The sequence below is a fragment of the Esox lucius genome, chromosome 24, assembly GCF_011004845.1.
Source record: "Esox lucius isolate fEsoLuc1 chromosome 24, fEsoLuc1.pri, whole genome shotgun sequence".
NCBI classification, from domain to species: domain Eukaryota; kingdom Metazoa; phylum Chordata; class Actinopteri; order Esociformes; family Esocidae; genus Esox; species Esox lucius.
In genome coordinates this window covers 13,182,729-13,198,484 of record NC_047592.1, presented here as the reverse complement: position 1 = coordinate 13,198,484, position 15,756 = coordinate 13,182,729, and the positions used below count along the sequence as shown (strand labels likewise).

At 48.7% G+C, this 15,756-nt stretch overlaps 1 protein-coding gene across 2 annotated transcripts in view; it reads right to left on the bottom strand.

Moving 5' to 3' along the window:
• Nucleotides 1-15,756, bottom strand: part of si:ch73-335l21.1 (insulin receptor substrate 1-B) — a 43,835-nt gene that overhangs the window by 26,704 nt on the left and 1,375 nt on the right. The window contains exons 2-3 of one of the 2 annotated variants that reach the window (XM_013140481.4): nt 3,351-3,655; nt 24-3,189 (exon numbers count right to left, since the gene is read on the bottom strand). In XM_013140481.4, coding sequence (XP_012995935.2) covers nt 24-3,189; nt 3,351-3,655 — 3,471 coding nt within the window. Of the gene's footprint in view, nt 1-17; nt 3,190-3,350; nt 3,656-15,756 lie in introns of both variants that reach the window. The other variant, XM_013140480.4, reaches the window with a different exon arrangement.

Here is a 15,756-nt window from a genome sequence, read left to right as displayed (position 1 = left end):
TAGAGATAACCTCTGACCTGTACCGTCTTTGTTTCCGTTCTGATGTGTCCTCAGTTCCTCAGACTTGTAGAAGTCGATGCTGGCGTAAGTGTTGAGGTTGGAGCCTCCACTGGCCTGAACTCCGGCCACAGACAGCCCCGCCCCAGCCCCCCCATTCACCACGGGGTAGAGGCGAGGGAGGACAGCCTGGACACTCGAAGAACCGTCCAGAGCTGAATTAGGGCTCTCTTTGTTTGCCAAGTCCAAGTCTATGTAGTTGAGACCTTGCTCCATGGATAGTGCCTGGGCAACGGGTAGGCCAGGCCCAGGGTGAGGGAACTGCGAGGAAGGGAGATGCTCAGCCGATGCGGCATTCCCCCACAATATGCCCTCAAACCCCAGCCGGCGGACCACGGCCTGGGCCTGCTCTGGGAAAAGAGAGGCAGCGGATGAGGAGTTGGAGGAGGAAGAGGATGACGAGGAGGTGGGAGGAAGAGAGGGGGAGGTGAGGAAGGTTTCGGAGCAGTGCCGTCTGCGGCCCTGTGGGTCGGCCCGGATCACTTTAGCGCCGTGGTCCGGGTTGGGCCCAGTTCTGGTCAAGGGAAAGTCCAGATTAAGGGTGAGGATAGGCACAGGGGGTTCGGGCCTGGCTGGGGAGGGGGCCTTTGGGGAGGTGCTGTTAGAATTGGGTCTAGAAACGGTGTGGTTGTCCCGGCTGAAGGCCATATCTGTATAGTCCCCACAGGGAGGAGACTCGCAGAGGGGCACCCCAACAGTGGGGGTCTGTCCGTTTTTTCGAGGTCCTGCTTCAGCTGCCTCGGGCCCCCTTTGTTGTTGAGGGGCCACACTGCACTCGTCACGGGACTTGGGGGCCAGGGATTTTGGCGGGGGCGTGGGAGGGACAGGGAAGGACGGGAAGCCCAGTGGGGTCAAAGAGAGAGGCGACGGCGAGGGAGAGGGCCCCAGGTCCATGTTAACGTACTCGGAGCCTGACGGAGGGGTGGGGGGCGTGAGTGGGGTTGACGGGCTGCCGGAGAGGGGCTGGAACCCCCCAAGACAAGAGGCTGGCCGATGTGAGGGGCACTGACTGGGACTGTGAGGGAGGGACATCCCTTGTCTGAGGCCCCTCCCTCCCCGAGCTCCTCTGGTGTCCCCCTTGAACTCGATGCTGACATACTCCCCGGGGCTCTTGGGCTCCGGGGGCAGGGGGTTCTCACGCACCCTTGGGAGTGTGTTGGCCTTGGACACGTCCACGAACAAGCTGACTGGCCGCGTCCTGGATCCTCCGTGCTGGCCCTGCTTGGGGCCCCCCCGCCTCTGCTGGAGGAGCCCCATGTCTTTAGAGTGAGCCCCCCCACCGGAAGGGCCCGCCCCTTGAGGCGCTCTCTCCTCGTTCTCCCCTAGGCTCTCGCTGCTGGCCGAGCTGGAGGAGTAGGAGGAAGAGGAGAGAGACAGATGGCGGCCTTGGACTGCGCCCAAATTGGGGTCTTGACGCCCCCCGGTCTCCCTGCCAACTGCTTTGCCATCAGCACTCCCATTTGGCCGCCTCCCTCGACCGGGGCCGTCCTCGAAGTGTCCAGCAGGCGGCGTGTGTTTGTAGGAGCGGGGCAGTGAGTAGTACGAGTATACCATCTTGGGGGCCTGCTGTAGGGGGTGGGGGTCAGGGTGAGGGGGATGCTCGGGCGGGGGGGTGCTGCTGCTGACCGAGCGGGCGCTGATGGGGGACATGTTCATGTAGTCGCTGCCGGCCCGGCTGTCGGCGCTGCTGCTGCCTACCCAGGCCCCGCCCGCCAGGCCGCCGCCGCCTCGCTGGTCCGGGGAGCAGCTGCTGTTGGGTGACATCATCATGTAGCCGTCGCCGGCGGGGGCCCGGATCTGCTGCGGCGGCGATACGCTGTTGTTGGGCGTCATGGCCATGTAGTCGTCCGCCGGCTTGGACTCCGAGTCGGCCAAGGCGACAGAGAGCGGGTGGGTGAGGGCGACCGGAGGTTGGGCCGCTCCTCCCGGCAACATGGACATGTAGCCGTTATCACGGGCCACCACACCACCTCCGGCCAGCTCGCCGGCCACGTCCAGGTAGCCCCCTCCTCCGCCCCCGCATCCGGGGCTCATCTCGGAGTCCCTCCGTGATGACGAAGAGGAGGAGGTGGTGAAGGACTCCCTGCTGGTGCTGCGTGACATTATGGCATAGTCGGCGGCCTCCTCCTCCGGCTCCTCCTCCCCCCTGCGAGGCCGAGGGGCCAGGCGTTCCAGGGCCATGGGTGGCAGGGATGCCCGCTTGCTCAGCAGCCGCCTCTCGGCCTCACATTCTCGGCTAGAGGAGCGCCGCAGGACCCTCCTGGTTAGAGGATGCTGGGAAGTGGTGGAGCTCGATGCTTTAGCTGACTGAGAGACGGATGTGGCAGCTCCCCCTTCTCCGCCCGCTCCACCACGCTGGCCCATTAGGATGTAGTTAGCAGCATCGTCGTCCAGAGACTGACCGTTGCCGCCCAGGCTGCCCGACCCGCCGAGCATGTTGGGTGAAGGAGCCAGGAGGGAGTGGGACGAGTGCTCCCCAGGGCTGGAGCCGTACTCGTCCGAGGAGCCGTAGTCGCTGGGGGAACCCGACACAGAAGCACTGTGGGAGGGGACGCGGCTATAGGCCCCGGCACCCGCTCCTCCAGTTCCACCAGCAACGCCTCCAAACTCAGAGCCGTGGCCGGAACTGGAAGATAGGCTAGGAGCTGGGGAGGGGGCCGGGGTGGAAACAGAACGCATCAAGCCCAGGGGGTTGTTCTTGGCCGGGGTGGTGGCAGAGCGGGCAGACTTGGACCTGAGGATGGGCGTGGTGGAACAGGACCCGTTGGCGGTCGGACTGGAACTCTGCCCCGTGCCGCTGCATGCTCCCTCGTCACTTTTGCCCCCATCGCTGACTGTACCTGACCTGGGGAAGCTGTGGCGCGGGGTGGGCGACGCGTTGGCACTGTTGCCCCCAGTCCCAGTGCCTCCGGGCGGCTCAGTGCGGGGCCTGCGCGTAAAGCCCACCTGGCTGGGGGGCGGGTTGGGGTGGTGGCGCCGCGACGGGACGCTGATGGGATTGGAGGCGGTGGCCCCACCGCCTGGTCCGGAGTTGGACTGTGATTTGCTGCGTTGGCGGAACTCCTCGCTCAGGGCCTTCATAGCTTCCAGAAGAGTCTCGTGCATGTTCTGGGCCACCACTGAGTCATCCACCTGCGTAAGGCAAAAAGAAAGTTAACTAACAGCAATATTTTCTCATCTCTAATCAATCACCTTGAGCTTTAACCTTAACCAACCTGTAGCAATCCCCTCGACTTTCATCCCACCTTTGAGATTAAACCTTGAATGGTTGCCAGTGAACACGCAGATCTCACCTGCATCCAGAACTCGCCGGGGCCTGTGACCGCAGACCGACCGACCTCCACGAAGAAGAAGTTCTCAGAGTGGCCACAGCGCCGCACGTTCATCAGCTGCAAGACCACGGCGGCCGCGTCCGAGTTGAGCTTGACAAAGTTGACTGTCTTGTCGGTCAGGCACAGCCGGTAGACGCCCACCAGGTTCTTGGCCTGGCCCAGCCCTTTAGGCCACACCTTCACCTGCCACACCTCCTTGAAGGCGGGGCCTGGGGTGGGCACGCCGTAGTCCCCTCCAGCAGCCGTGTCCGTGGCGGGAGTCTTACCTGGAGAGACAAAGAGAAAAAAGAGAGAGACAGAGAGAAAGAGAGGCAGAGAGCGGGAGAGAAAGAGTTATTCATCGGGGTTGTGAGGAAGTTGACAAAAGGAAGAGACGGGTACATTACCGTTGTGGAAAGGACCGACATTATCGTTGTGCATCAGTTGCCAAACGGAATGTGATGTGAATGCGCCACTATTTACCCGGACCCCCAGAACAAGCCTCTGCCATTATTACACTGTGCTGATATCAGGCTTTTTTTGTGCACGTCCGGAACAATCACGCAAGCATGCAGCGGCTTGTAGTCCGGTTCTCCCTGCACCTGCATGTTCCAGCGCTGTGGCCCAGTGGTACCACACACACACACACACACACACACGCACGCTCATCTGTATTTCACACAGACCCACATCTGTATGTTCAAGCGCTTGAAGAAGACAAAGATTATTAAAAAACGACTCGCAATGCCTCAGGCGACTTATAGATCCACCCATCTATCCACCTATCCCTGTGGCTCTTCCCTCTTTCTATACACTTGGTTGGTGTTTGGAGGTTTAAGTTGTTGTTAATACATCAGTGGCTTATAGAACAGTAGGTTCATTTACTGTATAGATTTCCCTTGACATTATACAGAGACACATTTTGAGAGCACCACACCTTATTTGAGACTAAGCTCACTGGATCTGATAAGGAACAATGACTTCTGTCAATGGTCTGTAAACCAGACACCTGTTCATTAACGGTTTTAATACAAATGGGGGGAGCCAATCAATTCTTCACAGCCCAAAACGCTTTGAAACTGAAAATGTTTAGACTACTAGCTCATAAACAGGCATACACAGTCTGCCAACTTTAACCAAACACGAGAGAACTGCTTCTCCTCCCTGAACTCCTAAATGTTATTGTCATTCTTGAGAGACAGAGTGTAGGCGCGTGTCCGCCAAGTAGAACAGAGACTCCGGAACATTCAGGGGAACACAACCTATCTCCGTGCATGTGTGCGCGCGCGCCTTGCCATGTCTCTACTGCGCCTTCTCATTAACCCGACAATCATGACCAGATGTCTATACAAAACCTCATGCAGGAACACACACCGCAACTCCAACCCTAACCCTCGTTATGACTAACATTTCCACGCCCGCTTCCAGAGCATTTAGCTGTGGTCGTAGAATGGGAAACCTGCATGTGTGCGTTCCTCTGGCTTTATTTCCCGCTAAACGGACGATGGAACCAGGACTTTAAAGCGTACCAGAATAGCTGTTGTGTCCTTTTAGAAGCTATGCCAGAGGCTTAAGACAGTAGACCAGCGGCTGTGCACAAGACATGCACTTTACATTAGATGAGTCACTCTGGACCACGCAGGACTATTTAATAGACTGCTGCCTGTGTGTTTACTCCAGGAAAGATATTGAGGCAAATGGACACTCTTTGAGGGAAAGAAGAATGACGAATAAAAAAATGAAAGCAAAGGAATGAAAGAGACCCAGCAAGGCTTTTGGGCGGTGCTAACTGAAACTGAAAACCTGGTAATGGAAGTAAAAATAGACCCTCTCAGTTTCTTCACACTCATTTTCTTTCACCATCTAGGCTACCTCACTAAATCAATATCTAGGCTAACTCACTATTTACGCTACCTCACTATGTAACTATTGACACTACCTCACTGCGTGACTATCTAGTCTACCTCACTGGGCCAATACCTACACTTCCGCACTGTCACTATATAGTCTACCTCATTATGTCCCTATTTAGGCTACCTCGCTGTGTCACCATCTACTCTACCCCTGTATGTCACTATCTAGGTTACCTCACTATTTCCTGGCTCATCACCTTAGTATCCCACTCAACAGTTCTTCCCACACGGCCTCAGTTCCAAGATAATTCCTCAACTATCAGACTGTTTATGAATACATCCTCATAAATCAGCTGTCATGTTTCCTTCTTCCTCTTTGATCTTGGGTCTGGCAAGGCCGTGGTTTTCCCTCCTAAACCTACTAATGTTACATGCACATGGAAGCCTGTGCACACACGTTCACCTTCAGCAGCAACCACAGCAGCCGGAAACGAGATCCACAACGTTGAGAACTTCCTAACCTTAAAGTGTTCATGCAGGCTATGTCCAACTAACCTACCCAACCCAACATCATATTCACAATGTTACATAAGGTATTTCACAGAAGTGTGTGAATTATAGATGGGACTGCAGTTCCCCCCAAGGTAACTCTCCCTAACAGAGCCAGCGATGGAGAAACCGGGTTATAGCTCACGCAATGCGAAGCCACCAGGGTGACTGTACCATTCAGTCCAGCACACCAACGGGTGGCCGAACACCAGGACAGGAAATGTGAGAAGTGCCGGCAGCAGCAGTCCTGATGATTCATAAGACTATAGCACGCCAATAACAGTCAGCGTGACATTGGGCACCTGTGCTAGATGTTGCATCCCTCTGGGGGAACAGTATGTTCCTGTTAGCATAATGAACGTAGAAACGTAACACAGTCTTATTGCAACATTCGACATTAGGGTTTTGTTCCCATGGCTAATCCGGGGCTACAGCCGACAGCAACACAAATATAAAATGTTCTAGTCCTTCCCTAACACTATTGTATTTCAGCGTTATGATAACCTCATTACAACCTTACAGCGACATTCCAATTAGATGTGATTAATTGCGGAAACCATCGGTGGCTGGATCGCAGTAGACTTTCTAAGCAAAATAAGTAATCTGTTACAACCTATTTACAACCTTGCCACAGCCCTTCGCATGGCAGCTACAACCAACTGCAGTATGAAGTCCAGCGCAAACTCCACACTGCTCTATTCATTCAATATTTACTGTACTTCTCTGTCCCCCCTTGAGAAAAGTATAAGGATTTATACTAATTACACACACATGCACACACACACACGCACACATACATATATACTGTTTATTTATATACACACAGACAAACAGACACACATACACGCATATATACATCACCAAAGTACATGCCTTAACCTGAGAAGAAGTCTTAAATTAAAGGGCCTTGTAGGGTGTGTTGCAGCGAAGAAACCATTAGGGCTTTTGGGGAGAGGCAACAAGCAGAAGAGATAGCAGTATGTTGATGACCATAAAACATGGAAGGGCAACCAGTGGCGGAGAGTCTTTTTAAGTAGTGTCCAAATTTGGATCACAAAGATGCCAGTATGTCAGAAGATTTGCTAAGAAGTACACTGACGCTTATCTGCAGCCTTGTATGAAGCACGCACCGTCCCTGCCTGGTTTGCGGGTGCAAAATCATTGGCATTATTATTGCAGAGAAGCATAAACAGATTGTAATTTTAGCCCTGAAAATGTCCTTGGTAGCTGAAGCACTGGATTGGAGGCTATTGTCTGGCTGAATGATGAGATCCGTCACATCATTTTAGAGGCATTTGGTTGTATTTGAGCTGGCAAGACACAGGACACTTCAGAAACCATCCTGCTCCAGTAATCAGCAGTTACATCATCAATGAAGGCATGCCAACCAGTTCCAGTGGCAGCCATACAGGCTCAAATCACAACAACCCCTTCACCATATCTCAAAGACTAGGTGCCATGTCTTCCGCCACACTTTTCTCTTGCCATAACTCTGGTAAAAAAAAAAAAAACATTGACACTGTACTTTAAACCCACAGTCATATCATTTCAAAATCCAAGGTCCTGGAAATGCAATGTGTCACTGTCAAAATAACCTTTGGAGTTCAGTGGTGGTCTGTGTATATATTATATACAAATAATAATATATATATATATATATACAAATAATAATATATATATATATATATATATATATATATATATACACACACATACATACACACATACATACATACATACATATACACACACACACACACACAGGTTATTTCAGTTTGTTTTTCAATTGAATTGTTCACATTATATGTCACCCGTGGAAAAGGTTCTGACATGATTTATCTTTGTCTCATTCTTTTACATCTCAACAACCTGGCATTTTAACAGGGGTGTGTAGACTTTTTATATCCACTGTATATACATACATATACAGATCTGGAAAAAATTGAGAGACCACTGCACTTTTTTCTTTCCCTTCCAAAAAAGTTGAAAAGGAAGGTTTTGAGTGAGGAACAGAAGGGTTAAAATTAAAACTTTCCTTTTCAACTTTTTGGAAAGGAAAGAAAAGGGTGCATTAGTCTCTTTTTCAGAGCTATAGCTATATATATATATATATATCTCGTGTAGCTGGTCCTCACTCACACATTAATGTCTCAGGCGTGACTACGCCTGGTTAGAACCAAGACACCACAGTATTTCCCCATGCTCATTATTCATGCCAACTTTTATTGTGGGGCAATAACAGTGGTTTGTCCTTTGCCCATGAACATGTGGGCTTTCTGGCTGTTCATGCGACATTTAAACATGCATGCGTGAGCTTACTGACGAGCCTTCTTCCATTAGCGCCAAACGGAGTGTGACCTAGTGATAGCTGTTATCAAACACTAGCTAGGCTACCCTGTTTTATGTAGGTCACCTCTGACACAGTATGGCTGCAGTATGGACACAGTGAGCTGGAGAAACCCTCCGTTGTGAGGTAGAGAACGGGTGTGAGGTTTGGTAGGAAGACTCACCAATGGCCCCCGAATACACAATGTAGTTTGGTGTAGTAGTGATGACGACGGTGAAGTTTGAACCAGAAAGTCGTTCTAGTTTGGTTTTAAACTTGTTAAAGTACTGTTTGTAATGATTACTAGGCATTGGGTTGTTTATGAGCTAGGCTCTCTCTGTAGACCATGTTTGCCATGTGGTTGCTATAGGTTATTCTGTATCTTCTGAGGGTTTGGTTCCACAGAAGTGGAGTACATGGACTCTAACTGTCTGGACGGGTTTATATTGAAGATCAGAAGATTAATCTACTGTTGATACAGCGGTGAAAGGAAACACTTCAAAGGTTAGCAAGTTAACATCTTTTCCCTGACAGGTTTTGTTGATTTTACATTCCAATCTTATCAAATTCATTGCAGAGCACGACCTCGGTGAGGCTAAATCTTGGCGATAAACCTCAGGCCTTCAATTTGGTGACCCTTAAAACAAACATGAATTGTGTATAGCTAAATCTGTAAAACATTTGCCTCATTCTCTCACTCTGTCTCTCTCTCTCTCTCTCTCTCAGTTTGGCAAGTGCACTCAGCTAAACACTGAAAAATAAAGCTTCGGCTGAAAGAGCCTTTTCCCACTAGGTCGTTTTGCGCCGCTGACCTCAGTGCCCTAGTACACCACATCGCTCCAAAACATGTCGCCGGCGAAGCCAACAAGTCGGACTTCTGAGGCCTAAATCCCCATAATTTACCACCTTGACTGCTCCGCTTCTCCTCTCTCTCTCACCTCCCACAGTCCAGCTGACTAACCAGTGAGGCTAGACACAGGACAGCTGTGTCCACTGTGTGATTGCGTGTCTGTGTGTGTGCGCGCGCGCATGTGTGTTGCCCAGAGTCTATAAAACGTTGGGGTCCCCCAAAAAGACCTCTCTTGCTGCCAAGTGTCCCACTCTGTGTCATCTTCCCTTTCTCGGTTTTCCTCCCTCCCTTTCCCGCTCATTATGTATCCCCCTTTCTTCTGGGCCCCGGAGGGAAACATAACACGCAAACACTACCACCTCCCTAAGGTTCCTTTCACACACGTTTCTCGCACGCACACACACACACACACACACACAGCTGTGTCGTCACTCGAGGACCACATGTGTTTCTGTGGCAGTCTTCCCCAGATTTTCTTAACAACAACCTAAGCCAACCTAGCAGCCATCTTGAAAACCTCTGACAGTTGGCCAAATCCTGAGATAAACACTGCCCGGTCAAGGCCTTTGTGAGTACACGGGACCGCGGCTGGATCAAGAACGCCTTGGAGGATGACATGCCAGGCAGACGTACGTCATCCGCTGGAAGGGGTCAATTCTCCCTCGTTCTTCACCGGAACAGAACAGCCGAAGCAATATGGTGGAGGAGGACTAACCTTAACCTGTGTCATTCTGTGAGCACAGCTGTGTGAGTGAAAGTGGAGACGCAGCACTGAGACTAACCCACTGATCTGGTCGGGCACCACAGTCAGGTTAGCGGGTGGTTGTAAATGTACTATTAACTAGCAGATTATTATTATTATTTTTTTTTTATATTTCCTCTTACTTCATTAGGCAAGTTGACTGAGGACACCTTATTTACAGCAACGACCAGGCTCGATATCTGAACATGTGACCCAGGTCAATGTCCCCATTAAAGATTTTTATACCAGCCGCTGTGCTCCCAGGTGCATCTTGGCATATTGACTTTCAGACTAGATCAATTGCTTTTTAAAGGGAAGAAATGACGGGCCAATTATCGACTATCCATGGCAAACCGTACTGTGGCTAATACTCATATAGCACATGCACAACGCACATACGGAGGATTTAAATGGATCTCTCTACGAGTCTCTCTAAGTCTACGAGTCGAGTGAAGCCTCAAGGCAGCTCTTCTACAGTTGCTGCCTTTTGCAAGTGAGACTGAACTCGAAGCTATTGCACAACAGGGGCTCGCCCTAGATGTTAAATGAAATTACAGGGTGTTAATGGGCATAAACTATTTTCTGCCTAGGAAACGACCCTGTGGCTGGTACTAAAGGAAGAAGGAGGACCCCGAACCCCACCAGCTTTGGCTGGTTCTGATCCAGCTCACACTGCTAGTCTAATCTCCGTCCCAAATGGCGCCACCCTCTCTGTAGCGCACTTCTTTTAACCATGGGGAAATAGGGAGTCAACTGCCCCCTGGGTGTTAGCGGCTATATTAATGCTAGGCTAGGACCAGTGGCTGTTGTCCCTGTCTGGGAGCGCTGCATCAAGCTGACTCTGAGACAATAATTATGTCTAATTAGGGAGATGAGTATGGGTTTAGATGAGTTTAAGGTTTAATGACCTCCCTGGTCCAGGCGACTACCAGCAGGATCCAGATCATACTGCCTGGATTGGCTGGCAAACTGACGGGGCCCGGGTATAAATAATATGCTACTGCCATCGGACAAATGTAGCCACACAGATGAAGTGCCTCCCGACCGACCCTATGACAAAGCAAGAGTACGAGACGGCCATGCCTGGTGCATGACGTGGAAAGGGAAAGCTGACTGCAGATCAGAGCTAAGCTTCCCTGTCATCGAGGTAGACTTGAAAGGGCTTTTGTTCTGGGTCCTGTCTCGCTGGTTAAGTTTGACACACTAGGCTAATAAGCACCATTGCACACTATAATTTAATCAGGGGTTTGCCACCTAGTGTTTGCGTGTGCGTTTGTGCGTCTGTGTGCGCGCGCGCGCGTGTGTGTGTGTGTGTGTGTGTGTGTGTGTGTGTGTGTGTGTGCCTCCAGGGTTAACAATTCAGTGCTGTGTATCTCATCCTCTTCTTCAGTTCGCACCGGCCCGTAGTTAACAAGGGTCAAGAACAGTTCCTGAGGTGGCAAATGAGGCAGAGGACTTAGCCTGGCAACCGACGATGCCCCTCTCCCCTAATAGTCTTGTCTGAGCCTGGATACACTCCACAGAAATAGTGTGAGCTTCTCCTACGGCTTGGTACTGAAGTGACGGGCCAAATGGGCTCCATGAATCTGGCTGAACAAATAATAAAGATCCCAATCTCTCTTGATTCCTGCATGGCAGCTTAACTGGATTTGTGCACATTTTGGGGTTGGCAGAGGGGGGGGGGGGGGGGGGGGGGTTGCCTGTGAGATATTAGGATGAAGAGTGTGTCTGGCTGCTTCAGGTGATTTTCCCAGAATTCAGCAGAGGGACAGTTAGTGATCGTTGGACAGACTCAACAGTTTTCTGGCTGCGTGCGTGCACTTGTGTGTGTGTGTGTGTGTGTGTGTGTGTGTGTGTGAGAGAGAATCAGGGTTTACGGACATTTGACTGGCACATTTTTATTCACCAGACATTTGAGAAGTGTACCAGTCACCGGTTTGCACTGGATGTTTTTTGGCATCGACTCACGTTGGTAAGGATGACAATCACAGAATTTAAATGACATCGTCTAGTACTAATAAAATGAAGTAGAATGATATTCTAACTCCAACTAATGTTTCACAGCCAGGCTTGGATCAAGACATTTGAGGGGCTGCTGCAGTTCACATGAGCACCGAAATCTATTCTTTGTCCACAGAAATACTATAACGGGTCCATCCCGAGGACATTGCCTCTTTTAGGTGATGGAATCTGTTTTCCTCAAGGGCCTGGTCTTCCCAAGAAACAGCCCCCCTCATGCTTTTTTCCTCTCCTCAGCAGCAGGCAGATACCCATAAGGCCGCACAAGGAGAAGGAGAATGGTGCTGAAGGAATAGTGGAATGTGTGGGTGTGCGTGTGTGTGTGTGTGTGTGTGTGTGTGTGCGTGCGTGTGTGGAGAAAGAATGCCATTCTCTATCTGTGAATCCCATGCTCCCACATCCATCGCCAGTGTTAATAACTACCTGTTGTTGTGTCAACATATCTCTCGAATTTATCAAATCTTTTCAGCTTTGGCCCACAACCGCAGTATAAGCCCCTGCTTTTGGAAAAACCACTCCCCCACACCTATTGGAGCAAGGAGACCAATATAACTTGAATTCAGGGAGTTGTATTATTTTTTACTAAAAAGTTATTACATGAAGGGGAGTGGTCTAGATAGGAAAAGATGTGTTGCTATGGGCCCCCCACCCCACCCCCAACAACTATAGGGCCTCAACAGACAGCCTGGATTGGTGTGAATTCCTCTACTCCCCAACTCCACACACTGTGGGGGTTCACATTACCCCCAGAAGCTCCTGCTTACTGGACCGAAACCCCGTAAAACTGCATGGTCACTGACAGAGCCCGCCCATATCTTATTCCAATTGCATCATTATGAATGGGAGGAGGAGCTTGTTGTCAACTCCCAACACAAATACTGGCACACCCTTCTACTGAATAAATAGGTTGGGGTTCTGAGAAACTCTGCGTGAGTGGGTGTGCAGGCAAGTTGGCCTCAATCACCTCAAAGATCATTCTATCAACGTCTGCATGAAAGGGATGGAAAATGTTGCAAACACTTAACTATATAAGACACACGACAGGATCTGCATGGCTGTAGAATCTATACATTAACATGGCTGACCAGGATCTGCATGGCTGTAGAATCTATACATTAACATGGCTGACCAGGATCTGCATGGCTGTAGAATTGATACATCAACATGGCTGACCAGGATCTGCATGGCTGTATAATCTATATAGATCAACATGGCTGACCAGGATCTGCATGGCTGTAGAATCTATATAGATCAACATGGCTGACCAGGATCTGCATGGCTGTAGAATCTATATAGATCAACATGGCTGACCAGGATCTGCATGGCTGTAGAATCTATAGAACAACATGGCTGACCAGGATCTGCATGGCTGTATAATCTATATAGATCAACATGGCTGACCAGGATCTGCATGGCTGTAGAATCTATATAGATCAACATGGCTGACCAGGATCTGCATGGCTGTAGAATCTATAGAACAACATGGCTGACCAGGATCTGCATGGCTGTATAATCTATATAGATCAACATGGCTCACCAGGATCTGCATGGCTGTATAATCCATAGATCAACATGGCTGACTTGCACTGTTTTTGATGGCGAAATGTCTTACCTTCAGACCGGTGATAAAAAAATAGATGTGCATGTTTCCACACAACCTTGAACAAACACCTAACCCCCGCATAGCAGAGACTTCAGAGACACAACTGACCGGGGGGAAATCTCAAAGACAGACGTCAAAACGTTTGAGCCGACAGGACAGTCGACAGGGTTGTTCGTTTGGTTTAGTCAACCGATTGTTTTACGGCTGACAACAGGTGACTCCCTTTTCTGCCCAATCTGGCAACCACATCCTCTGCCGCCATCCCAAACATGCCTCCTCCAGGGTGCTGGCCTGCGGGACTTCTCGTAATTATGTCAATGTAGCTTCGTTGCATTTTTTGCTTGTGCCTACTTAAAGTAACGGGCCTTCATCATTGGTTGTGGCACAGGCTGAAGCTAATCAAGAGGTGACATTCTTTTTCAACCGGTTTGTCATTGTGACCTGTGCTGAAGGCTTGCGACAAGGAATAGGTTTACGTAAACACAGGGCGTCGCTTTGGCATCTCTCTCTTTTGTGGAGGTGCCTAGCTCAGTGCCCTCGTTGTAATCAACCTCTTTTTACATAATGCAGGCCAGCAGGTCGGCAGCAAGTACTTTGGACCCTAACCTCTGTTCAGCTGGATTGCGTCAGGTGTTTTCTCACCGCGCACGCCACTGGCCTATGATCTTTCCCATGATGAGACTGCAGAGGCAACCTGGCAATAGAAGCCAGACAGCCACTGGCATAAGAGTTGTGTATGCACAAAAAGTTTGCTCAACAGCGGAGGGATTCGAAAGTACACCGAAATCAATGCCCTCTGCTACTGTATGTGCACACTGCAAATATTAATAAATAAATAAATGAGTAGGCCAACTGCAACGCCACACCAGTAGCTGAGCAACTCGTTTGGTTTCAAGTTGAGGAGTGATCCGTGTTAGCAGGATTTGCTGGCGGCAATACAGAGTCAACATCAATACTTAGAAATACGTAAAGTCTAAAGAAAAGCATACCTCCACTTGTGTTTATCCTGCTCATCTAGGTTTGTTTTTAAGGGGGCCTTTTAATTCATACATCATTACCAAAAAAAAGCATAAGCATTTCAAGAATTAAAAGGTTTCAAGTATCGACTGTTACCAAATTCCTCTAAAACAGCAATCCAACTCGAGATCAAACGAGAATCAGTGGAACATGCTCAGCTACCAGAATAGGTAGAAATGTGTGGAGCTTGAAAAAAAAAGGATCTTTTTATGGGGTTTGAGTGACTCTGGTCTGGGCAAATGTTGTCATGTTGGCAAAAAAAGAGAACATATTAAGTAAACAAAGACTCAGCCTCATAACAGGTTGACTTGGGAAAAAAGGAAGGTTGGCACACATTGGATCCAACACCCTAATTTAGATTCAGGCAATGTTTTAACTAAACAGTTTGCCTATAACCCTGTACAAACCACAGGCTCTTGGTGCATATCTGAACTTTTGGAGCAAGCAGACGATCTGGGTGGTGAGAAAAGTCAGATAACATGTGTTCACATGGGTGGTGGCAAGGATAAGCACATGGCAACTTGGAGCATGAGATTTGCAGTTTTACAGGGACTGGGCTTTTAAAGGATGACATCTCCCATTGGTAAAATAGTATTATTTTCAAAGAATACCTAAACCCATTTCCACCACATTTTTTAATAAATATATTGATACTACCCATTAAAATGACCACACAAGGTTGAAATGTATGGTGGTTAGTCAAGATTTTGAGTCAGTCGATATACAGACAGTAGAATATGTATAGTTTCCTCATTTGTAGCATTAATGTGCTAAATTCACCCATTTGCGTGGCTAGCTGGCCATTTCCCCAAAACTTTTCATTTAGTTTATTACAAGTTATTTACAGAAAAGCGGTGTAAACAACAACAAAATACAGATGTTTTGAATTATTTGCTACATTTTTTGTTAGTTTGTGCATAATTCATATTTGATTCAGTCTGATCAATTGTCTCCAACTGATAAAAAGCAATGCTGAAGTGGGGATGTAAAGTATGTATTGCCTACTGTATATCAGCCTGAAATTTACTTTTATTAATAGAAAATGTGAATGGGATCAAATCTGTTTCATATTCAAACTTTGTGTGGCTACGTTACCTAGCCGTTATCAATTCTAAATAATGTGTATATATAATATGTCTTGTATATATTCGTTTTTTGGATAGAGATTGTTGTAAAACCGAGAACTTTCATCTGAAAGAGCAGTTGGATAAATTCAAATCTATACCGCAGCGATATATGTACAATTGATTTTAAAACAACAAGTGATGATAACATACTAAGTCATGTAATTTTGTAATTACAATGTCCTACACACGTACCCTGCAGAAAGCAAGCTTAGCTTTGTTAATTCTATTGTCCAAGCAGTTGTCTCTAAGTTTTTATTTTAAAAAATATACATATTCAAGCAGTATGAAACAATTATAGTTCG